At 37.4% G+C, this 26,539-nt stretch overlaps 1 protein-coding gene across 1 annotated transcript in view; it reads right to left on the bottom strand.

Annotated features, from left to right (window-relative positions):
- Nucleotides 1-26,539, bottom strand: part of IL1RAPL1 (interleukin 1 receptor accessory protein like 1) — a 1,339,829-nt gene that overhangs the window by 53,551 nt on the left and 1,259,739 nt on the right. Inside the window, exons 7-8 of the mRNA XM_053202213.1 lie at nt 6,771-6,903; nt 4,474-4,619 (exon numbers count right to left, since the gene is read on the bottom strand). Coding sequence (XP_053058188.1) covers nt 4,474-4,619; nt 6,771-6,903 — 279 coding nt within the window. The remainder of the gene's footprint in view (nt 1-4,473; nt 4,620-6,770; nt 6,904-26,539) is intronic.

Raw genomic sequence — 26,539 nt, 5'->3', positions numbered from 1 at the left:
AAGAACCTAGAATGGAAGACAGGAAAGGTTTTCTATCCTAATACACACCACCCATTGGCGGGCTCTGACATCATTTTTATTATGTCAACAATACTGAACAAAAGGTAATGGTGGCAGAAAAAATGCTTCAGTTACTTGCACGGAGGTGTGGCCTGGCAAGGGTACCTGTCAAAAAACCTGATAATGGTGGTTTGCAAGCTCTGTATTCATCAAATGGTTTAACACATGTCTTTAGGGAGGTTTTAAAATGAAAGGCTTGGAAGGCCAATAAGATAAGTTAAGGGATTTATGAGTAAATGGCAGAAAAATATGATTAATAGTGACAGCTTCCAGTTCCTTCTCTGAGCTTTTAGTCTTCTGAGTAATACAACAACTCATCTGAGAATTCCCTAATTGCTAGCATGACAATAATCTGACTCCTTCAGGGATGCCGTGGTCCAAGACCAAAACTATAGACCTGCATGTGCTGTGCCTTGACCTTCTGAACCTTGCCAGGCGGGGAACTTGCAGTCGTGCCACATGTTAACCAAAGTCCTTTCTTTTTCACAAAGATGAGTGGGATAGAACATTCCCCATGATCATAAGCCTCTCAAGGGCAGGAAACTGCATGCCTTGCTGCCTTTGTGAACTGATGACTCAATTGCTGCTGCTCCCTTAAAAGGAAGGCACAAGCTAACTTTAAAAGGGACTTTTGGAGTACATGACCTTGAAGAACAAACCCCTTTTTCCGCTTCTTAATGCTTTTGTTTTACTAAAACCAAAATGCTTGCAGTATATATACATATTTGAAAACTGTTGTGCATTTAAGTATGAACGACCGCTCCAACATTGGCCACAATTTTCTTCTCCGTGTCTAGGGAACCAGACAGTATCGGGGAAGTTTTTCAAACAATTTCCTTGATTCTTCAATCATTTATTTTTGTAGTTCTGGAAGCTTTTGTAGCTATGGGCAACTTAACCTTAGGCCACAAATGCTAAAAATAGCCCGGGGGTATTTGACCCTTCCTGGCTGTGTGCCTCCTCAGATACAATTCATTTTCCTTCTTTTCTCCTTATGATCCTGTAGGGGCCAAGGGCAGGCCACCCCAAGATGGGCCACTTTGGCATGAAGATTATTCTGAGCTGAAGGTAACTGAAACCCTACGGGCTCAAGAAAAACTTTTGTCCTTCCCTTAACTACAGACAAGACTGGAAATTAGTGGTCCTTCCCTGAATAAGGGTTATTAGCAGAGATTTTTTTTAAATTTATTTATTGTGACAGAGAGTACATGAGCAGGGAAAGGCAGAGACAGAGGGAGAGAGAGAGAATCCTAAGCAGGCACCACACTGTCAGTGCAGAGCCTGACAGGAGGCTCAAGCTCATGAGCCGTGAGATTATGACCTAACCTGAAATCAAGACTCCGAATAGCTGAAATCAAGAATTGAATGCTTAACCCACTGAGCCACCCAGGCGTCCCTAGCAGAGATAAAATTTCCCTGAGTGATCCATCTGTATGGTAGGGCAAACACCTAATTACCAAACATCTGTTCTTCTTCTTACCATCCTGTGAAATGCATTCCTTTCCTCCAAAGTCCCTGACCCCTACCCTCTTCTCCTTAGTTCAGGATGACATATATACCTCATTTTTCTTATCTTCAGAACTTCCATGTCTGTGTCGATCCCCCACATATACACTATTAAATTTGATTTTCTCCTGTTAACCTGTCTCAAGTCAATTTGATTCTTAATTCAGCTAGCAGGACCCTTGAAGGGGTTATCTCTGCTAACTATCTCTTGCTCTCTGATGATCAATACTTAACGGTTACTCCTACCTTGTCCTAAAAGAAATATGTGTTGTCCAAGCCAAGAGATTTTTTTTAAGTTTATTTATTTATTTTAAGAGAGAGCGAGAGCACAAGTTAGGGACGGACAGAGAGAGAAGGAGAGAGGGAACCCCAAGCCGAAACCAAAGAGTTGGGTGCTTGGGGCTCCTGGGTGGCTCAGTCAGTTAAGTGTCCAACTTTGGCTCAGGTCATGATCTCACATTTGCGAGTTCAAGCCCTGCATTGGGCTCTGTGCTGACAGCCTGAAGCCTGCTTCAGAGTCTGTGTCTCCCTCTTTCTGTGCCCCTCCCCAGCTCGTGTGTGTTTTTTTCTCTCTTTATCCCAAAGATAAGTAAAAAGAAAAAAACATTAAAAAATTTTTAAAAATATAGTTGGATGCTTAACCAAATGAGCCACCCAGGTGCCCTAAGTCAACAGATTTTTCTAGGTGCCCTATATCTTCTCTCTTCTTGAGAAATAATTCAGACTCTAATTAGAGCATATTCAAGGGAGTGAACAGGATGGTCAAAGTATTGTATCCACAGAAAGGAAAAAGAAATTAAAAAAAAAAACTAAACAAGTTGAATCCAGGGAAGTAAAGGCTCAGGAGGATCATGGTGATAGTAAACAAACTTTTGAAGGGCTGTTTGGGAGAAGAGAGATTAAAAGTGTAGAACTCGGGTCAAGGGGCAGACAGTGAAACAGGGATGCTTTCTAACAGGTTTTTCTAGAGATAGAACCTGGCTTCCTTCAGAGGGAATGTGATCCAGTATAAGCTGACGGATCCCTTAGGAAAATGTTACGGAGTGGTTCAGTTACACAACATTTAAGTTGCTTCCAACTCTGGGAAGCTATTTCTGTCCTTTTATAGGCATAACATTCCTATTCTCAATTCCTTCATGTGAGGCTATATAAAGAAAGGAACAATCATTGCTACCTGCTCCTTACCTTTCCCCTCCACTCACATCCTCCAAAGGCAGACTATTTTAATATTGCAGTAACCTGACAACAGAAGTGTCTGTTTTAATATCTTTCAGTAACATTATTCAAAGGGAATCTATTGCCCGATGAAGTGGGGGGAACAGTCTTCAAGGTTCTCTTTCTTTTTCAACCTCAAAGAGTCTAGGATTAAACATGTGCTTTGAAATTAAAATCATTATGAATTGGTTGAGTAAGAAAACTTCAAGTGTACTCACTCCCCAAACTGGAAAGTTTTCACTTAGCATAATGTACAAAAAAACCCGTATTTCTCTTGTAATATACATGAAAAATTTCTGCAGTGAAGGCATGGTTCTAAGTTTACAACGGTCTTATTAGAAAAGAAAAAAAACAAAAACAAAAACAAAAACAACAAGCCCCCAGGGGAGTTATCTGCCTCCCTGCCCAACAGCAAAGCAAGACTTAATTATGGTTGGGACCTATCTCAGAAATGTGACCTTTGATTCATTTATTGTTTTGTTTATTTTTTTAATGTTTATTCCTTTTTGAGAGAGAGAGATTGTGAGCAGGGGAGGGGCGAGTAAGAGGGAGACAGAGGATCTGTGCTGCCAGTAGAGAGCCCGATGCGGGACTTGAATCCATGAACCATGAGATCATGACCTTGAGATCATGCCCTGAGCTGAAGTCAACGCCTAACCCACAGAACCATCCAGCGCCCCAGGAATGTTACCTTTTAAAAGCCAATTTGAAATGACTTGATTAGCACAGGGGAGGTCATCTGCATGATAAAAAGCCCGGCCTTTCCCAGTCTCCCACCTACCTAGGGAAGCCATCCTGGCTTGAAACAATACTTTTCTTTCTTTTGTTAATAATTTCTTGCCCCACCCTCCTTCTTATAAAAGCCTTCCATTTTGTGCAGCTCCTCAGCTCTGCCTCATTCATGGGTCATTTAATAAAGCCAATTAGATCTTCACATTTACTCAGCTGAATTTTGTTTTTCAACAGGCTCTAATTGGAAACAATTCAATCTATATTTATGCATGTTTTAACCCTGTGACTAAGGGTTGTTGCGGAATCACATTTAGTGCAGCAGATATCATACTTGATCACAACCTGTTTTACTTAAATTATTAATAGTAATAATTGAATAATTCATTAATGAGTAATCAAGGAATTCCTATTAACCCTGAGAAGATATTACGCATGTGAAAGCTCTCCAATGCAGAAAACAATGTCGTGATTCTTACACCAAAGAAGGAACCTTCAGAGAACATAATGTGACTTAAAATTATGCCCGTTATTTTTTTATTGGTTTGCCTCCTTGTAACAATAATAAGCAGCATTTAACTTCACTTCTCTCGTGTACAGGTTTTGTGCCAAGCTCTTCACGTTTCTTGTCTTTTTTCATCCTTAAAACACATTGAAGAGTTGCTACCATTGTTGACCATGGGCTGGCGAGGATCAGGAAACTGAGGCTTAGGGAAGTGAGATATCACCCGCAAGTTTCTAGATTTGGTGGTAAAGCCCAGCAAAGAATCGATGTTTGACTCTAGATCCTGAGCTAGTCACCCTCCCACTGTGTTATCTGCCACGATGGCCCTAATGCTATTGTGATTGTTTTATTTAGGACAAACTGAGGCAGAAAAATCACACCTTTTTTCATTTTGGTTCCAATTCTTTCCCTCTCTTTTCTAGTTTCAGGACTACTCAAGCTTAGAAGGTGACACTCACCCCGTTTGTGAAGGAGAACACTGGCATGCCGACGTCCGTTTCCATTTTCAACGTAACAGGAGTAATTTCCCAAGTCACCTTCTTCTACAGAGTCCACGATTAATGAGATGGAAACTTCCTGTTCCCCGAGATGCTCCTTGAGAATTCTAAAATATAAAGCAAAACGAAACAAAAAACCCCACACAAACATACACAAGACGTGAAAAAGAAAAAAAATTTAGATGAATCTGAATGTGCTGGGAAAATACCTACAGCATCTATGCTTCAAATCTGGCTAGGGATTGATGCTATCTTAATTAAATTATATCGTGCCCTTTTCCTCTTCACTTCTAATGAGGAAGCTTGTTTTTGGACATGCTAACGAAGTTGCAGTTAATTATCTCTCATAGCAGGACAATCACACTGTCATGATAAAGAGGTGAGAAGGACCTTGAAGAAAAGTTTACACATTGCTCTCCCTCTAAGAAACATGATACGCTAAAGGTGAGAGAAGCAATTCTAATGTCTCATGCTGGAGGACTAATTATAGATCAGGTTAGTTTTTTCTTCTTTAAAGGAAGAAGAGAACATTTCTGAGCTATTGTGACATTTCGTTCGAAAGCTCCAGCCTGGCATTTTTTAAAAAATGATACATACAAGTCAATTGACGATTTTAAAAGAAATGTGAAAGTATAAACCTATAGACTAAGTATTCTGATGAAGTGTTTAATTCTGACACTAAAATTAACGGTAAGCACTAACCTCATTTGTCAAAGATTTTCATAATCTTTCAGAGCAAATAGAAAACTTCAAAGCAAGGCTCCCTTTCCCTGCTTCCAATGTCCTCTGATCTGTTTGGTGAGACTCATGTCTGTACATTACTTCCTAATGTTGATTTAAAGAAAAATACCTTTCTGGAATCTTTCTTGAGCACCCATAAAAAGAGAGAGGGGAAAAGTTAGGAGGTTTATTGTCCTTCCTTAACTTTAACATTTCAAAGTATGTGGGTAAGAGGTAATAGTGAAGTTGTAAATATGAAAAATGGCAGAGGAACAGTTTAGTACATATTGGAGAATTGCCCATCTGGGCATCTCAGAACCCAACTGGAGTACAATATTCTTGTGTATTTGTTGCCGGGAAGAAGATCCCAATAGAAATAACCCTATATGACAGTTTTATACGTTTTTGTTTTCTACTGAAAAACTTTTTCACTTATACCTTTGATCAAGTTTTGAAAGTCTTTGCATTTAAGAAGAGGAAACTTGGTTTACATGCCCACTTATACCCAGAAGACGCGACCTTTAGATGGGAGAGTGTTTACACATGATCAGCATTTTGACTCACTTGTAACTTAATTACTATTTATGTGCCTGCTTACTTACAGCATGATTAAAAATGAGTATCTATGTCCAAGCATAATTTTAGTCATAACTGAATACTTACTTGGAAGTAAATGAACAAATAAATACTTTTAAAAAAGAGGCTTAAGCATTCTGCCCTCAAAATAGATGGTATTTTTTAATGGTTATTCTTTATCATTCCCACTAGAGTAATATTTAGACCTTAAAGTCGGACTAAAAAAGACAACGAAAATATTTTGTGTATCCTTTATCATCCCTATCAAGTGTTGTAGAGCCTGCTTAATGGCTAAGATATGTAAAAAACATATGAAAGGAAATGACAAAGATTGTGTTTGGTTGAGTCAAAACTTCCTCGTGACAATTAAAAAAAGAGCTCTTGGGGCGCCTGGGTGGCGCAGTCGGTTAAGCATCCGACTTCAGCCAGGTCACGATCTCACAGTCCGTGAGTTCGAGCCCCGCGTCAGGCTCTGGGCTGATGGCTCAGAGCCTGGAGCCTGTTTCCGATTCTGTGTCTCCCTCTCTCTGCCCCTCCCCCGTTCATGCTCTGTCTCTCTCTGTCCCAAAAATAAATAAACGTTGAAAAAAAAAATTAAAAAAAATAAAAAAAGAGCTCTTACAAACAAAAGGCATAATATCATATCAATATCATATCACATCAATATCATATTCCACATTTGATGGTATTTTGGTCTGTCTCATACTCAGTATATTCTTTAGTGAAAAACTCTTTTTTTTAATTTCCTTTAAATTCTCTGCAAATGGCATCCGTGTTCTGCAATTCCATAGTCAGTCTCGTAATAGTGTCATTGCCATTAAATGTTGAGATATTTTTCTTATAATAGTAACCCCCACCCCCAAATAGCAAAAAACCATTTATTTTCCTTTAGCTCACTTTCTATTCACTAACAGAGCTAATGTTAACTTGACTGTACAAGTTCAAAGAAAAAAATATTTTACCTAATGTCACTTTCCCAAACTCGATTTTCATCCAGATCTTCAATAAACTTCTCTCCTTTCATCCAGTAAATTAAAGGACTGACATCTCCACTGTACCCAAAGAAAGCTCTGCAGGTTAGATTAGCTGAGTCGCCTGCAGAGAGAAGAGATGGAAATGTGTTATAAAACTATTTGTACACTCTTATTTTAGGCAAACTGGCAGGTAAAATTTTAATCACTTCATTGATTTAATGAAACATTAACTTAAAATGTTTTCTCAGGTATTTTTAATCTTTGTCAAATTTATAGAATATGTGCTTTTGACAGCTTGTTCAACGAAATGGGAGTTATAAGATTTTGAAGAAGACTGGTTGGCGATTGTATAGAAGGTTCTCCCAGTTAGGCTTGCCCCATGTTTTTTATACGATTAGATTTAGGTTCTGAATTGTTGAGAATGATACCAGAGAGGTGATGTGCCCTTCTCAAAGCATGGTATCAGAGGGTACATAATATTAGTAATTACAAGATTTTACAGGGCAGGTGGAAGGGGGTGGGAAATAGAAAGGAAACAAAATCTTTGGATTTCCAAAGATGGGAAAGAAAAGGAACTGCGAATCCAGAATCCCCTAAAAATGTTATTAAAATATTATCACTATATATGGAATCATGTTTTAATTAAGGAAACCGACACATGCTCAGGTAGAAAAGCACATTAAAAAACAAATGAACGACTCATGAGAATAAATACTTGGGATTTTTATTAGATGTAAAATCAATGATGCAACTGCAGAGATTAGTTTCGTTCAACATGCTACTCAGGAGACACCATTGTAATGATCAGTGCAGATTGGTTGACTACTTAATAAGGTAAGTGGAGGTCTCTGACTAAAAGGTGGAAGTGAATATAATGCCTGCAAAAGGAAGGTGTATTTCCAGACAGGTTATGCCATTTTGCAAATACTTGGATTTAAGGCCTTAGCCAGCATTAGAGAACCGAAATATTCCAGTACACGAGTTAGAAGATCCTGTTGCCTCTAAGTGGAACCAGAAAATGCACGACAAGATAGGTATCTGTAAGGGCTTATTCCAACTTGAATTGGGGCAAGGGAACTCTTAGGGTATACAGAGTGCCAAGGGCAGACTGCCACAAGATGGGCTACTTTGGCATAATGATTCTTTTATTTTATTTTATTTTATTATAATTTTATTTTAGTATTTTTTTAATTTTCTTTTTTCTTAATGTTTATTATTTTTGAGAGAGAGAGGGAGAGAGAGAGCAAGCAGGGAAGGGGCAGAGAGAGGGAGACACAGAATTGGAAGCAGAGAGCTCTCAGCACAGAATTATTTTATTATTTTTTTAATGTTTATTTTTGAGAGCAAGTGAGCAAGAGAGAGAGAGCAAGCAGGGAAGGGACACAGAGAGAGGCAGACACATACTCTGAAGCAGGCTCCAGGCTCCAAGCTGTCAGCACAGAGCCCTATGTGGGGCTTGAACCCACGAGCCATGAGATCATGACCTGAGCTGAAGTTGGAAGCTCAACCAACCGAGCCACCCAGGCGCCCCGGCATACTGGTTATTTTAAATAAAAGTTACTTAAGAGACAGACTGTACAAGAAACACATCCAGACAGTCTTCTGTCTCCCTGAAAGCAGGAAATAAATATCCCCTGGGAAAGGTATTCTCCCTGTACCAAAAGGAAAAAAGACATCCTTATCACCAGACAAAGGGAATTTAGAGCTGAGAAAGCTGAGAAAACAATCCTTGTTGTTTTTACCAATGTACAACAACTGCAGTCCAAATTCTGTTTGGAATTCCTTACTAATGGAAACTCTCAAAGTTTTTTTGGTCCTGTCAATTCCTCAGAGATTTATTGCCTCTTTGTCTGAAAAGTAAAAAAAAAACAAACAAACCAAAACCAAAACCAAAAAAACAACTGCCTGCCTTAGTCATTTCTTTAGGAATCAATTTCATTATTGGGCCTTTGTGTGCACATAATAAAACTTTGACTTTTTTCTCCTGTAAATCTGTCTCACATCAATTCTTAGTCCAGCTGGAAGAGCTTGAATGGTAAAGGAAGAATTTTTCCTTCCCCTTAGGTATTACAAGAAGGGCTGAAAACTAGGCCCCAGCAACACATTTGTTGGCATCTGAAGCAAGCAAACTTTCTCATCTTCATAAATTTTTGAGAAGATTCTAAAGGATCCTGACAACTAAATGCCTTTAAAGTGCAAGGAAGGAGGATCCTGAAGACTGGAAACCTCAGAGTTATGAGTTAATAGTGAACATAGCTGGAAATTGTGCTTATGAGTGATTGCTTGAGTATACCTACTTGCAAATGACATATTTGATAAAGGGTTAGTATCAAAAATATATAAAGAACTTATAAAACTCAACACCCCCCAAAACAAATAATCCAATTAAAGAATGGACAGAAGACATGGATAGACATTTTTCCAAAGATGGCCAAAAGACAGATGAAAGGATGCTCAACATCACTCATCATCAGGGAATACAAATCAAAACTACAATGAGATATCACCTCACACCTGTCAGAATGGCTAAAATTAACAACACAAGAAACAACAGGTGTTGGCAAGGATGTGGAAAAAGAGGAACTCTGTTGCACTATTGGTGGGAATGCAAACTGGTGCAGGCACTCTGGAAAACAATATGGAGGTTCTTCAAAAAGTTAAAATGGAACTATCAGCAATTGTACTACTAGATATTTCCCCAATGAATAAAAAAATATTAATTCGAAGGGATACATGCACCCTGATATGTGTGTGTGGTATATATGTACATATACACACACACTGGAATATTACTCAGCCATACAAATAATGAACTCTTGCCATTTACAATGACATGGATGGAGCTAGAGAGTATTATGCTAAATGAAATAAGTCAGTCAGAAAAAGACAACTACCATATGATTTCACTCATATGAGAGAGAGAGATTGGGAAGTTGCCAGCTGCTTCTGAATGCAATCGGGATAGAGTCAACCTGAGCAGAGCTCTGTTCTGTGAAGAGATTTTTGAGTGGTTTCTCTTAATTATACCTACTTGTGTGGCTGAACAAAAGGCACCATACCCCTTCTCATGCATAGCTATGCTAGGAGGAAAGGACAGCAAGAGTGCCCCTGGGAAGTCAGTCCGGAAGGAAGTGCCAGATAGAGTCTGGCTCACACCTGAGACTCCCCAATTGCCTACGGGTTGGGGAGGAAAGCTGTGTCCACCCAGTAAGTACTTTTCTTTTGAGAAATGACAACTAATCACATGAGTGCCAGAGAACTGTGACTTTGGATCCCAAGTATGTATTACCTGTGTGTGAAAGCATGATTAAAGGACTACTGTCCCTCCCTGTTATGTTGAATAAGAACCAAGAGTTGATGGAAATTCATGGGTCAGGGTGGGATCTAGGGAGAGATGATGCACTTCTACCCAAAAGGGCAGAAAGAAATTAAGAAGGGCAGATAGGAAAATAGAAATTAGGAGATTTAGGGAATTATGTAGTTAGGAAATAGGAATTAAGAAATTCAAAACAATACGACTGTGTTTACACCTTGGGCGGATGAAGCAGGACATGTCAGTTACATAACAGGTTTTTAGCATGTGAATTTTAGAAGCCGTCCATCCGTGATTCATTTCACATTCTCATGCTTTTTAATGTTATATTCTTTGCTTTAAATTTTCTTCATTTCCACTTCTTCCGAAAGAATGACTTGGCTTTTCTAGAAATAGTCTTTCTGTCTTTTCTTCTCCCATAGCCCTTGGGACATATGTCTGTACTTTATCATAACATATTCCTTACAATACTTGGTTTGTTTGCATGTCTAACCCAGAGGCAGAAATTGTATGTGTATTTACCTTTGTACATCACTAGGACCCATTACAGTGTCTTGAATGTGTTAGGAACTCAATACATAATTTCAAATGAATAACCTGCTTAATATCTCTTGTACTTGCACTTCCCCTTGGTTCCTTGTTTTCAAAGCTTCATTTATTAAAGGTCACATGTCTACAGCCTATCTCAAAAGGCCAAGTCTATCTTATAAACCAGTCTTCAACAATGCAAATGCAGAACCTCCTCATTCAGATGTTATTTCACTTGTGGGCTGGAGCCGGTTCATACCAGTAGGAGTCAATGAGTACAATTTTCAGAAATTCTTGTAAGCAGGTTGTTAAACAAAGTCATTATTAAAAAATCAAATTATAGAAGCTTACAATTAAATATACTGTATTAAAAACAAAGGTATTAGACATTTAAAGCTCAAAAATTCCAAATTACTTGGCTAGATTCTTCATCGACAGTATCTGTATGGGATAAATATTATATAATAGTTTGCCACCGCACATCTTTCCCCAACTGCACATTTAGTGATCTTATGTTGGTAGCTTGCAATCATGAGCCATGGTGGGAGTATATACCCCAGAAGCTGCCAAATTCTACAATTCAGGTTATGATTTATTGTTTTTGTTGTCTGTCTATACTTGAGGCAACATGGAGAAAATGTTATTAATGTAGATTAAACTTAACAGTGTCAGGCCTACGGCTGTTATATTGGTAAAAGCACAAACATAAAAATATTCCTCTCATATTCAAAAACCATAATTTGATTCAGTAGAGAAGTTGCTTACATCAATGATAAACAAACACAGTTCTGACATATATCTCCAGTGTCTCACTCTTATTTGCCAATGCAAATTAAAGGGTCAAGACCACTTAGATGTCAGAATTACACTTGGAGAACCAATGGTTAAGCATTTACCGGCACACTACTCTCTTTAAAACTGTTCTCTCAAAGAAATTGCACACATGTAAGAATAATAATTCACATATCAATTTACCCATGTAAATCGTTTTTAGTATAGTCACAGAACCAGGAACACAATCAACTCTAGGAAACTTTCATCCCTCAAAGAAATGTTGACCCAATTGGTCACTAGTCATTTCATCCCAATCTTCCCCAGCCTTCAACGACCACTAATCTACTTCTAATTTCTGCCTCTATGGATTTGCCTATTTTGGACATCTTGTATAGGTGGAATCATACAGTACGTAGCCTTTTGTGCCTGGCTTCTCATGCTTAGCTTAATATTTTCAAGGTTCATCCATGTTACAGCATTTATCAGTATGTCATTCCTCTTTGTGGCTAAATAATATTCCATTGAATGGGTGTACCATATTTTGTTTATCCATTCATTAGTTGATGGATATTTGAGTTGTTTCCACTCTTTGGCTATAAATAATAATGTTGCTTTGAACACTCCTGTACAAATTTTTGTGTGGACATAAATGATTTCATTTCTCTTGAATGGAATCTAAAAGTAGAACTTATATCTAAAAGTCAAATTTCTGGGTCATAAGATAATTCTATGTTTAAATCTTTGACGAATTGCCAACCTGTGGATTTCCAAAGTGGTTATTCCATTGTATATTCTGACCAGCAATGTACGAATGAGGGTTTCAATTTCCCCATATACTTACCAAAACTTATATCTATCTTTTAGATTATAGCCATTCTAGTGAGTATCAAGTATTATCTTTTTGTGGTTCTTACCACTCATATTAAACCAAAAATTTTTGTTACATATAATTATTATTAATACTCAATGTTGTTCAAAATATAAAAACAATATCAGGATAAAAGGGCTTTTATTAGACCACAGAATGTAATTGTCAACATCATGCCTAAAATGCTTATTTCTCCACCATTGTGTTGTAGTTCCTCTGATGGATTTATAATTTTAGATGAGATTTCATACCAACAGAATAAGTTATCAAAGGCTTACACTCTTTAAGAAAAACTACAAAGAGTTATTTCCAAATGTTTAAAAGTAGACATATATTAAACAAGAAGTTAATATAAATGGGGCCCATAGGATTATCTCCTTTAAATTCAATACAAGAACACCTATCTGCATCATTTTTATATGAAAATTTCTTTGTAGTTCTCCTACAACAAGACATAAGCAAAAAACAACTGTAAGGTGCTTTAAAAGGATGATAAAAGTATTATTTGAACACAATAAAATTGCACACTTAACCAACTTAAAAGACCTGCTATTTTTACTTTCTTTGAAGAGTTCTTTCTTTCAACCGTCCAAATATAAGAAATATATAACAATCTCAGGGCGCCTAGGTGGCCCAGTTGGTTAAGTGTCTGACTTTTGATTTCATCTCAGGTCATGACCTCACAGTTCGTGGGTTCAAGCCCTGTGTTGGTCTCCACACTGACAGCGTGCAGCCTGCTTGGGATTCTCTGTTTCCCCTCTGTCTCTCTCACTGTCTCTCTCCCTTCCCTGCTCATGTGTGTGCATGCACGTTCTCTCTCAAAATAAAGAAATGAACTTAAAAAAAGAAATATATAATAGTCTCTTACCAACAAAGTGTCAAAGTTTGGCCTTTTGATATAACAGACTTTTGTATTTGTATTACAAAATGTAAACATCTGTACATTTTGAGTTGTTCTATATGCAATTTGAGTTATTCTAAACAGAATCATATAAAAATATACCCATATCTTGTCAAAAATATGACTCATCATCCCTATAGAACAAATGGAGTGTGTGTGGTAATGCTTAATGAGAGGGCTATCCACCCTCTTAATATATTTGGATGGAATTTCACATCCAGAAAAAATGCCCTGAAGAAACTCAAGAGCCAGAACATGCAAAATAAAAACAACAGAGAATGCAGGCTTAAAGAGCATTAATTCTAAAATTATTAAAAGCTTGCTTATAAAATTTTAAAATGAGACACAGTCTGCCTAATATGAGATTGTAGGACATTCTACCTCAGCATGTTGGGACCCTGCGGCAATGAACAAGTGAAGAAGGCAATTCAGAAGAAACAAGTTTTCCTTAATGGGGTAGATTTGGAAGCCTGACATATTTGAGTTTTTTTTAAAGTATATGATTTATAGCAAATTAATGCACTTTTATTTTAGCTAGTTAATGTGCTTTTAAATTATTTTTTCTTTAATCTTATTCTCTAGGAGTCGCTGATTTTTATCATACTTTTGTCAGCCTTAAGAGGAAAACCTTATGGTTATCTATGGTCTATGATATCTAAAAATCAACATCATACTAATTTCCATAGTAACCGAAAAGAAAACAATAAAAATCTTATTTACATGAGAACTAAACAACAAATTATAATGAGAGATGGTTGTGGATAAACCACAAAATCATATCAAGTCAGTTTAAAAGTTTTATGAAATACACACACACACACACACAGACACACACAGACACATATATATCATTTGTACATTTTTGGTTGGAAAAAGTAAATATTTTTGAAGTCTATTCTCAAGCTACATTTTAAAATCTATTTACTCATTTTAAGAAAGAGAAGGAGAGTGCAGAGGGAGGGGGGAGAGAGAGAGAGAGCGAATGACAGAGAATCCCAAGCAGGCTCTGCATTGCCAGGTCAGAGCCTGACTTGGGGCTCAAACTCACTGACTGTGAGATCATGACACATACCATGGGACTGTAACCAGAGCTGAAACCAAGAGTTGGACGCACAAACGACTGAGTCACTTAGGCGCCCTGACAAGCTGTATTTTAGATTTAATGTTACTGCTAAAAAAAAAAAATCTAATAAGTTGTAGAATTCAGCAAAATTAATCTGTATTCATTTAGAAATTTAAGTAGATAGCTATTGTCAATAACTATCCTTACAAAAAAGTATGATGATAGTAACAGGGGACAGACAGCATGTGGATGGTCCAAAGAAAGAGCAACATGTATTGACTTTTATATATTTTCTTAAATAAAAAATTGGATATATTTAAGGTGTACAGCATGATTTTATACACAAACATTCACACACATATAGTGAAATGATTACTACAGTCAAGATAATGAAGATATCATCTCCTCACATAGTTAATTTTCTATTTTTCGGGATGAGAGCCCCCGGCATCTACTCTCTTAGTGAATGTCCAGCATTCAGTACAGTATTTTTAACTATAGTCATCATCCTGTACATTAGATCTCTAGACTTGTTCATCTTACATAACTGCAACTTTGTCCCTTTTGACCATCTCCCCCCCCCCCCCCATAACCACTGTTCTACTCTCTCCTTTTATGTACATGTTTTTTTAGATTCCACATATAAGTGCGATCATGCAGTTTTTTTCTTCTCTGTCTGGCTTATTTCACTTAATGTCTTCCAGGCTCATCCATGTGGTTGTGCAACTGGCGGGATCTCCTTTTTTTTTAATGTTTATTCATTAATTTTGAGAGACAGAAGAGTACACAAGCAGGAGAGGGGCACAGAGAAGGTGAGACAGAATCCCAAGCAGGCTCTGCACCATCAGAGCAGAATCTGATGGGGGGCTCAAACTCACAAATCATGAGATCATGACCTGAGCTGAGATCAAGAGTTGGACGTCTAACTGACTGAGCCACCCAGGTGCCCCAGGATCTCCTTTTTAAGGCTGAATAAATTTCACCTCACATATATATATTCTCACAATTGCTCAATCCATTCATCCATCAATGGGCAATTAAGCTATTTCCAATCTTGACTATTGTGAATGGCTAATAGTGATGTGAAAAGGCACTCAACATCACGAATCATCAGGGAAATGCAAATCCAAACCACATTGTGGGGTGCCCAGATGGCTTAGTCATGATCTCAGGATCCTGCAAATTCCACCTCTGGCTCCGTGCTGACAGCACAGAGCCTGCTTGGGATTCTTTCTCTCCCTCTCTCCCTCTGCCCCTTCCTTGCCCTCTCTCTTTCTCTCAAAAATAAAAGAACTTAAACAAGAAAACAAAACACAATGAGATCTCAGCCCATACCTTTTAGGATGGCTATTATAAAAAAAAAATTAAAAGGTAAAAAATGTTGACAAGAATGTGGAGAAAAGAGAATCCTTTACACTGTTGGTGGGAATGTAAATTGGTACAGACATTACAGAAAAAAAAGTATGCAGTTTCTTCAAAAAATCAAAAACAGAACTACCATATCATCCAGCAATCTCTCTTCTGGGTACATTCCTGAAGGAAATGAAATAAGTACCTTGAAGAGATATCTGTACTCTCATGTTTATTGCAAAATGTACTTAAAGACAACAATAAAAATAACATGATTTTTGGCCCTCTGGCAGAGATATGGCTCTTTGGAATCAATTGTAATGTTCAGAAAGGGTACTAGACCTAACTACAGGCAATGAGTTTTCAGAATTGAATTATAATTGGGAAACAAAAATTAATTTCACATGACACAACAAAAAATTGAGATTTGTTAAATATTATTATAAGAAAGATAAACTAGGAGATTATTGTTTTATAAATCTTGGAGGAAAAATCATTTTTAGAATTAGTCTAGAAACTACCAGAAAGTTCAAGATTGACATATTTGAATATATAATTAGTAAAATTTTAGTAGAATGGAAAATAATACAAAGAAAATGAAGACAACAGAGAATGATTATAAATTTTTCTTATTGTATTTGTTATCTAATGTATGTCTGAGTATGTTTTCAATTAAAAACAAAAAGCAATAAAGAACTTTTAGCACAGCGCCGAAAAGGTCATTAATAGATTAATATTCCAGATATTCAACTTGAAAACTATCACAGCCAGATTTAAAAACAATTAAGTTTATTTATTTTTTTAGTGATTTCTACACCCAACATAGGGCTCAAACTCATGACCCTGAGATCAAAAGTTACATGCATTTCTGACTGAGCCAGCCAGGCCCCTCAGCCAGATTTTGATAGCAACTTGAGGAAAGATTATTAGTATTGCAACTCCTAATGCTACCATTAACCTTGTTTATTTTTGTAATTTTCCATTAACTTTCAGGCCATATTTGTTATACTCCCATATCTTCAACAGTATCAGTTAGTTTACACAAATATGGCTTCAGATTTTAATTTTTTTGCTTACTTTACTTAAGCCAGTGAATCTCAAACTTACTGCCAAAAATCTGACCCATCCCCAACCAGGTATTGACTCAGCAAGTGTGGAGGGTTACAAGGATTTTCATTTTTAGTAAGTACTCCCAGGTGATTCTCTTGTGAGCGGTGACAGTTAACTGTCTGGAACAATTTCTTCTTACCTTGGACTTTGTTTAAAGTGGAATTCGGGCTCAGAAAAGAAACCAGATCGAAAAACATTTAGGCAGGGCCCTTAGGCAGGAAGCAGGGACAGGGAGGCTGGGGAAGAGGAAACAGGGTTCATAATAATGACAGTGGTGGGTAGAGAGGTAGCAGTGTAGACAGAGATGTCTGACTGGGTCCCTGATAACCTAATCCAAGCTACCGAAATACATTCTCCTTCCTAAGGAATGTAGGAAAGAAAAATTGTGTTTCCGTGGAAAATTACTCATTTATCTACTGCACACCTTTCTGAGTTATCAGATGCCAGCTCTTCACTGCCTTTAGCTATTTTTCGACTCTGTAAATTGTAAGTAACTGATATGTAAATTCTCTCAGGTCTGGTAGTGATTTAATTGACTTCATTTTCCCTCTGCTCTCTTAGCTCCTTCCCACCCCCAACCCAGAGAAAAATCAATTTCGTCTCGAGTTGGAATTCATGTCAACATTCCTTTACTCTGCATGAATCTGCTATTTTGACTTTACCTTGGGGCCGGTCATAACATCTGCCTGATTTCTTCGTATCATACAAGCAAAATTTCTTTAACATGTATTCATTCTTATATCTGTACGAAGGTCATGATTGTAAATTTTTCTGGAAGTTATCTGTTAACAGGAATACAATGCTTGCCTCATTGCTTATCACTGCCATTGAAATAATCAACATATTATATTTACATATACATGATCTGTCTCTGACATTTGTTTGATTCCTGGAAGATGTTACGGACATTCTCCTTATTCTTTTTTTCAAATATAATAATCGGCCACAGAATTTTATTTTTACTCTGTTGAAGTTTGGACTCTTTAACTTGTTACCAAGAGAAACTCCATCTTTTCTGTCGTGTGCTCTGTAATTTGCTGTAACATGAGATTTCTGATAAGGCAATTCTAGCCTGTGATTCAGAGTCGAGAACCACAGCTCTTCCTCATCCTCAACCACTTAGCTATTGAAAAAACACCTTCAGTCTCTTCTCTGAAAGCCAAGTGATTGTGCTAATACTATTTACTACACTTAACCAGAAACACAGGAAATTAGCATCAGAATTCCACAAGTCACAGAGAAGGGAGAGACACATTAATTGAATTGTCCTCTCCATTTTGTTTCTTTGTTTTCCTTCAAATAATAGCAGAAAACTTTAACCTATGGCGTGGGGAGCCAAACGCATCAAATGTATCAGGCAGCCAGGGCCGGAATCCTGAAGATAAAGGTATTCTTGCGGTCTCAAGGTGATACTGGTAGAAGCTACAGTAAAATGCACTAAATGCTTCTGCTGCCTTTTTGGTCGAAAGGTGCCCTGTCAGCTCAATCTTACCCGGTTCAGAAGGAAGCATTCGAAAATTGATCATGAAAAATCGTTTGCTATCTAAAATAAGAACAATGCTTGTCATATGGCAGGCTTTCAAGTAGGCCAATGTGAGGAGGCCTGAGAGGAAAAATAATATGTTTTCCCTTCAACCAGGGGATTCTAATCGGCAGCAGGGACACTTGTTATTTGGGGCAACCTTCTAATTAGGTATCCTCTGACCATTTCTAACACTGCTGAGATCAGAGATTCTCTCTCCACTAGAGGACACTCTCTAACACTGGGAAAAAAACCCCAAAACCCCAAAACCTCACCTTTTTAATTAAAAGAAAATTTCTTCTCTAATTAAAAAGCATCGATATCCAAAGGTCTTACTCAGAATCAGGCAATAGTGAGCATTTTTTTTTTTTTTTTTTTTTTTTTTTTTTTTGCCATGTGTCAAACACCATTTATTTTCTCATTTAATCATCAACACATCTTGATTCCCAGGAAATTAATATATCCTGGCTTAGTTGAGAATGAACTGGTCAAGGTCTCCCATATGGACAGAAAATTCTGTGGAGAGGAATAAGAAATTTAGCCAGTGGATTCTCAAATTTTCTGGGAGGTGCGTATAACAGAATCAGATATTCTTTTATACTTTATGTACATATTTTATGTACATAAAGTTGTGATTTGTAAGGGGGGGTTGTTTGTTTTTGTTTGTCCATTGTTCCTTTTTCTGGTAAACAAAATCCCCAATTCCACCCTCCTCACGTAAGAGAACTGCTTTCCTAAGTGTCAGCCAATTACAGTACCCTATCCTCTTGGGTATAGTGATTGAGATCAGTGTGTAGCCAGTGGTTGGCTACGGGGGTTGACATATGACCCAAATGGCACCAATGATAATTCCTCCCTATTTCAACAGGAGGGACAAGACCATTCTTTTAAAAAATCCAGGTAAAACTGGTATATGACATTATATAAGTTTCAGGTGTACATTCAAATTGGACATCTGTATACACTATAAAGTGATCATCACTGAAAGTCTAGTTACCATCCATCACTATACGATGAATATCCATCATCCATTTAGCTCTCCCACAGCCTCCGTCCCCTCTTATGACCACAATTTTTTCTCTGTCTCTATAAGTTTGTTTGTTTTATTTGTTCATTTGCTTTGCCTTTTTTGATTTCACATATGAGTAAAGTGATACAGTATTTGTCTTTCTCCATCTGACTTAATTCACCTAGCATAATACCCTCAAGTTCCATCCAAGTTGTTACCAATGGCAGGATTTCATTCTTCTTTATAGCTGTGTAGCATTATATATACATAGCATTACACACACACACACACATATATATATATATATATATATATATATACATACACACACACACACATATATATAGCATTATATATATGTAGCATTATATATAGATATATCTATCTCTTTCGATATATATATATAATATATATAAATATATATTATATATATAAAATCTATTGATGGGCACTCAATCTTCTTAAATTTACTGAGAATTGTTTTGTGGCCTAACCTGTGATGTATCCTGGAGAAGGTTCCATGTGCACTTGAGAAAAATGCATATTCTGCTGTTTTTAGATGGAATGTTGTATCTATGAAGTCCATGTGATCTAACGTGTTGTTTAAAGCCAACATTACCTTATTGATTTTCTGTCTAAATGATCTAACCAATGATATGATGGAAGCAGGGTGTTAAAGTCCCTTACTATTATTGTATTGATGTCAATATCTCCCATTAGGTACATTAGTATTTGCTTTATATATTTTGGTGCTTTCATGTGGGTGCATATATATTTATAAACCTTATCTTCTCTTGCTAGATGGACCCCTTTATTATTATGTAATGACTTTGTTTTTTTTATTAGTCTTTGTTTTAAAGTCTATTTTGTCTGATATATCTACACCACTTTTCTTTAAAACATTTTTTTTTAATGCTTATTTATGTTTGAGAGAGAGAGAGAGACAGTGAGCAGGGGATGGGAAGACAGAGAGGGAGACACAGAATATGAAGCAGGCTCCGGGCTCCAAGCCGTCAGCACAGAGCCCGATGTGGGGCTCGAACTCACAAACCGTGAGACCATGACCTGAGCTGAAGTCAGATGCTTAACCGACTGAGCCACCCAGGTGCCCCTACACCATTTTCCTTTTTGTTTCCATTTGCGTGTAATATCATTTTCCATCCCTTCCATATCTTCACTTTCAGTCTGTGTATGTCCTTTCATAGTAAGTCTCACATAGGCAACATGTAGATGGATCTTGTTTTTTAAATTCATTTAGCCACTCATGTCTTTGGATTGGAGAAGTTAGTCCATTTACTTGTAAAGTCATCACTCATAAGGTATGTACTTATTGCCATTTGGTTCATTTTTGTTCATTTGGTTGTTTTCAACAACCTCTGTTCCTTTCTTTTCCTCTTTCTCTCTCCTCTTAGGGTGTGATAGCTTTCTTTAGTGTTACATTTTGTTTCCTTTCTTATTTTCTTTTGTGGTTTTACTGTAAGTTTTTGCTTTGTGGTTAACATAACATTTGTGCATAACACCCTCGGTGTATAATGGGTGGTTTTAAGTTGATAGGAAGTTAAATTTGAACACATTCCAAAACTTACATTTTTACTCCCCACCTTTTGCTTCTTTTTATTGTATGCATCCCTGAATTAACTTTTGTAGTTTTAGTTACTTTTACTATTTTTGTCTTTTAAGGTTCATACTTGCTTTAGAAGTCATTGATCCACTGTCTATACTATGTATTTACCTTTTCCAGTGAGAGTTTTATATTTGTACTGTTTCTTGTTCTTAGTGCCATTTCTTTTCAGCTTAAAGAAGTTCCTTTTACATTTCTTATAAGGCCAGTTTAGTGGTGATGAAGTTCTTTAGTTTTTGTTTATCTGGAAAACTCTTAATTTCCCCTTCAATTCTGAATGATAACCTTTCTGGGTAGAGAATTCTTAGTTGAAGGTTTTTTCCTTTCAGCACTTTGGATATTTCATGCCACTCTTTTCAGGCCTGCAAAGTTTCTGCTGAAAAAATCCGCTGATAGCCTAATGGGCTTTCCTTTGTACGTAATAATTTGTTCTCGTGCTGCTTTTATAATATTCTCTTTATCTTTAGCATTTTAATTATACTGTGTCTTGGTGTGGATCTCTTTGCATTTGCCTTTTTTGGAACTCTCTGGGCTTCCTGGACCTGGACATCTCTATCCTTCCCCAGATGAGGGAAATTTTCAGCCATTATTTCCTAAAATAAGTTTTCTGGCCCTTTCCCTTTCTTTTCTCCTTCTGGGATACCTAAATGTGAATATTATTCTGCTTGATGTTTCCTCAAAAGTCCCTTTAAGGTTTCTTCACTTTTTAAAATTGTTTTTTGTTTTTCTGTTCTGTCGAGTGGGTTCCATTGTTTTGTCTTCCAGCTTGATGATCCATTCTTCTGTTTCATCCAGTCTACTGTTGAACTCCCCTAGTGCAATTTTCAATTCAGTTATTGTATTATTCAGTTCTGTAACTTCTGTTTGGTACTTTATTATATTTTCTATCTCTGTTGAAGTTCTGACTGTGTTCATCTACTCTCCCGAATTTGGTGACCATTTTTTGAGCATTACTTTGAACTCTTTATCAGGTAGATTGCTTATCTGTGTTTCATTTAGGTCTTTTTCTTTGATTTTCTCTTGATCTTTCATTTGGAGCATATTCCTCTGTCTCCTCATTTTGCCTCTGTCTCTGTGTTTGTTTCTATGTATTATGTAAATCAGCTAACTCTTCCAGCCTTGAAGGAATGTTCTTGTGTAAAAGATGTCCCACGGCTCAAAAGTGCTACCCTCCCTCGCTACCACAGCCAGGCACTCAAGGGGTGTCCCCTGTTTGAGCTGCATGTGCCCACCTGCTATGGTGAAGCCATGGCTGTGGTGCAGGGGTGAATGGGGCTCTTTCCCAGCCCAGATAACACACAGCTGTGATTCGGGGGTGGGCAGGGCCCTCAGTGGGTCTCAGTGGCCCTTTGCTGCCAACAAGTCAGTGGGGAGAGTTCCAAAATGACACCTGCTAGCACCAGCATTATCAAGTTAGAATGAATTCAGAAAAATGATGACCAGTGATCTAAAACGTCACTTGCTATTGTCTCTGTCTCTTGAGAGAATGCCATAAAATTTCTGTCTCCCTGGCAGATAGTTTAAGATTAGTAAGTGGGTCTTCTTCACATATGGTCTAGGTGCTTTGCAAGCTCGTGTTTTGACCTGGGTCCCTTGGCAAGTGAGTCTGTGTGTGAGCCCCTTAAGAGTAGATTTGCTCCTCTCTACAGTTCTATGATTTTCTGGCATATAATCTCCATTGTTTTTCAAATCCAGGTGTTTCGGTGGCTCATCTCTTCTGTGCAGTATCTATAAGTTGGGGTGTTTGATGTAGAGCACACACTTCTTGCTTCTCAGGGGAAAAGTTCCATATTTTTGAGATCTCTCCTGATTGTGGATTGCCATGCCTGGGGTGGGTGCTTTTTGGTGAAACCCAGTCTTTGCCTTTCTTACCTGTTTTGATGCTGATCTTTTTTATCTTTTGTTGTGGATGCTCTGTTTGTAAAGTTTTCAGGTCTTTTTTTTTTTGGAGGAAATTATTTCATGTGTACTTGTAAATTTTTTGTATCCATGGGAGAAGGTGAGTTCGGGATCTTCTTTGCCACCACCTTGAACCCTCTCCTCAAGAGCATTCTGTTCTTAAATAAGATGTTGAATAGTAGGGTGATTTTAATTTCATTTGCACCAGTAATCATGCATATTAAAATTATTGCATGATCATGGTAAAGATAAATGTTTTGCCAGATTCTCCATTTAAGGTAAAAGCAAAGCAGTTTACAGAACATATTTATCTTTTGTCATTGGTCACACTGAATGGCTCCTTTTCTGGAAAGCTGTATTCAGAAATGAAGAATCTCCCCCGCCAACCACCACTGCCACACACACACACACACACACACACACACACACACAGACAAATAAAGAAAGTTCCCTTGGAACTTCCTCAAGATGCTTTACCCAAATAAGTATCGAGACCTATGGTACATAATAATTGCCAGTATCTAACAATCTAACTAGATTGTTCTCCGGAAATCAGAGATTTCTCCAAGGATTCCAAAAGAAAGGAAAGAAGTGCAAGAGATAGATTATATCGAGCTCATAGATGAGCATGTTATTCGTGCAAGATGTAACAATGTCTGCTCAAATGTCAAGAGAGCAAAATCACAGAAAAGCTAGTCAGACACTTTTAAATTTGCTAACCACATTTTAGCTGTATCGTCAGATTTCTTGATGAACATTTATTTTCTACTATCTTACAGCATATTTCTGTAGCTTTTCAGAAGAAAGCAACTTATTTGGTGGGGAATAGATTACAAGAGGATCTAAGTAGCCACAAACAATTTGAAACTCACAAAATGTTACCAATTATTACTATTGCTAGTATTACTATTATTATGGGACTTAAACTTTTCTATAAGTAATGACTTGCAGTTCATGCATCCATTTAGACCAAATAATTCTCTTCAGGAACCTGAGGGCTGCATATAAGGATTTGTATAAATTGATGAGGATATTTCCCAAACTAATAAGATGAAGAGAGACAGTGGCAAAACCCTTCCAGTATGATGGGAAAATCTCATGCATTTGAAAGGAAAAGGTGTACAAATGGGAATATTATTACTGCATTGTGTTTTCATAGTTCAAAGATGCTTGTAAGGACTCAAATTGTAGCTTTTGATGGCTGCCTTTTACCTGCACAATACAAAAGTTTATGGCATCCAGAACAATCAGTGGACACCAGGCTAAAGAAAGGAACTCATCAAGCGTCAGTTAACATCTGGTGCCCTCTGATGACCTCACCCCTGGAAAAGTGTGATGTTGCAACTGAGTGCTGAGAAGATGGGTATTAGATAAAACGAGGACACTGGCGAAAGCTTAGGGGAAAATGTTCAACTGCCAGGAAATGGATTTGCTCAAAAAGATTATTCAGAAATTCTTGGTGATAAAGGAAAGGAAGTAGGGCCATTTTTTTTGGATATTTTAAAAATTGGATTGAAATATGCATAATATAAAATTTACCATCTTAGTCATTTTTAAGTAAAGAAGAAAGTAGGGCCATTTTTGCCCATCAGTTGAAGAGTGGAGAGAAGAAGTGACTTGTGGGCTGCTTTCTGGCAAAGACATCAGAACTGCAGATAATTTTGTGCATTTCTAAAACTGTTTTGAGTCATTCACAAAGTAGACTTTCGTTTTTTGTAATGCAGACATTTTTAAGTTTTTATTGCAGAGCCCTTACAAATCTCAAGTTTTGGGCATTGCATTTTGATAAGACAACTACTTTATTTGTGCTCCATTAACTACATATTCACTACACTAAATTCCTCACTGCTTCCTTTAACTCTTGTGATGCTTATTCCATTTTTAGGCTTCAATTATACTTAAATCAGCCATCAACAAACATAGAGAAAGCATTTATCTGTGGGTCAGTGATCAGCAAATTCTTTACACTTCAGTATAACAAGCAGTTGACACAAGAGAAAAGAAAACAGAGGGGGAGGTAGATGAGGAATATGAAAAGGAGGAGGAAAGAAAGAGATATTAGTGATGATGGTGAAGGGTATCAAAATGTCCCCAAAAGCTTATTCAAATGTAACTTTTACACATAGGTTGCTGTTGTCCTTTTGAACACGCCGTGTCCTAACATTGCCTTCATTTTTCGCATGTGCTTAATCTGTTTTCTCAAAACCCTGGCTTTTACCTACTAAGGGAGAGATCACTAAATGCCTCCCAGTGTCTATTATCCCTCTTTCTTTTAGTAATATAACCCCCAAAGTTTTGGCCAGGCACGGGGCCACAGCTATAGATGATATTTCCACGCTTGCCTCACAGGTAGATATGCCATGTGACTGAGATTGGGCCAATGAGATGGGGGAAGAAGTGATGTGTACAATCTCCTTTACGTACAGTCTCCTTTATGATCATCCTCATGCCCTAGACTTTTATTTTTCCTTTTCCTGTAGGCTCAAAAGCAGTGAACTGGTTTCTACCATATATATGAAGACAAAATGGTGGAGCAACAAGATGTAAGGAAACTGGCTCGGTCCCTGAATGACTTAACGGAACAGAATCACTCCACCAGACAGGGCTACTCTCTACTGGTCTATTTAATGAGAGAAAATAACTTCTAATTTATTGAAGACATTGTATTTTGGGGATTTGTTACTCAGCTTAGGCTGTGCCCAAACAGTATCTCTAGAATGTACTTTTGTCACCTTGTCTGCCAGGTTGCAGTGTGGCAGGATAAACGTCATGGCATTATACTAATTTGATCCACTCAGTGTTGTAGACAAGAGCCATTTACCTCTTGCTGTCCTCTAATCATTTCCCACAGTACCTAAGTACAGAATGAAGAAACAGAAAAATACCAAACCCGGATTTGAGAAAGAAAGCACGAAGTTAGGAATGAGTCTTCTTTTCAGAAAGAACTTAGATTTAATTAGAGGAGAACTCTAAGGCATTAGCTTTCACTTATTTAAGGTTAATACAGTCAATAGCATCTGCTCTAAAACACATATAGTGCCTGTGACTTTAAAAGGGGATTTTGTTTTGCTGTTTCTTATGTGGCCTGGTTACACTAAAATGGAAGGTTCAATTCAAATTGCGTTTTGCTTTATCTCTATTTTTTTATATCTGTGAGTTTTAACGAGACACCGTGCCCCTTCCCCAAGTGTCCTAATACTCAAGGTCTTAAAGGGAAAATTGAGATACACACAAAGCCTTCTTTTCTTATGTTTTAAAAAACATAAACCATAATTCTGAGGTTTATGTGGCTTTGAAGGCTAATGAAATATTCTTCAGGAAGTTTCATAAGCTAATGAAACATGGCTAGTGTAGGACATAATGATAGCTCATGCATGATGTTTATTATTTAAAAGGTAAATGCACATTCAGTGAACTCACTGTTGTATGTTCTCTTCGTTCCTGCCTCGAAGGCCTTTCGTTGTGAGCATTGTATTAAAAGTATTCGGTGTAACTGCTGATGTTTCGTACAGTGGTTTGCTCTGTGTGTCTCTTCTCCATAGCGACTTAATAAAATGCTTCTGAAAGCTTCTGAGCCCAAAACACACTACACGGCTTATTTTTTGGTCCACATTCCATAGAAGGAGAAATGATAGTAGCGTGAACTGCCATGGAAGCAGTTTAAACGATTGAAGCTCAAAATGGGAGGGAATTTTCGGTGCCGAGTTAATCAGGAAGTTTTAGAAGTTGATAGCATTCATACGTATTTTTACTACTTAAAAAAATTTAACATAATTTTTCATTTCTAGTCTATGAGCAA

The sequence above is a fragment of the Acinonyx jubatus genome, chromosome X, assembly GCF_027475565.1.
Source record: "Acinonyx jubatus isolate Ajub_Pintada_27869175 chromosome X, VMU_Ajub_asm_v1.0, whole genome shotgun sequence".
In the NCBI taxonomy this organism is placed as follows: Eukaryota; Metazoa; Chordata; class Mammalia; order Carnivora; family Felidae; genus Acinonyx; species Acinonyx jubatus.
This window is presented reverse-complemented; position numbering and strand designations above follow the sequence as displayed.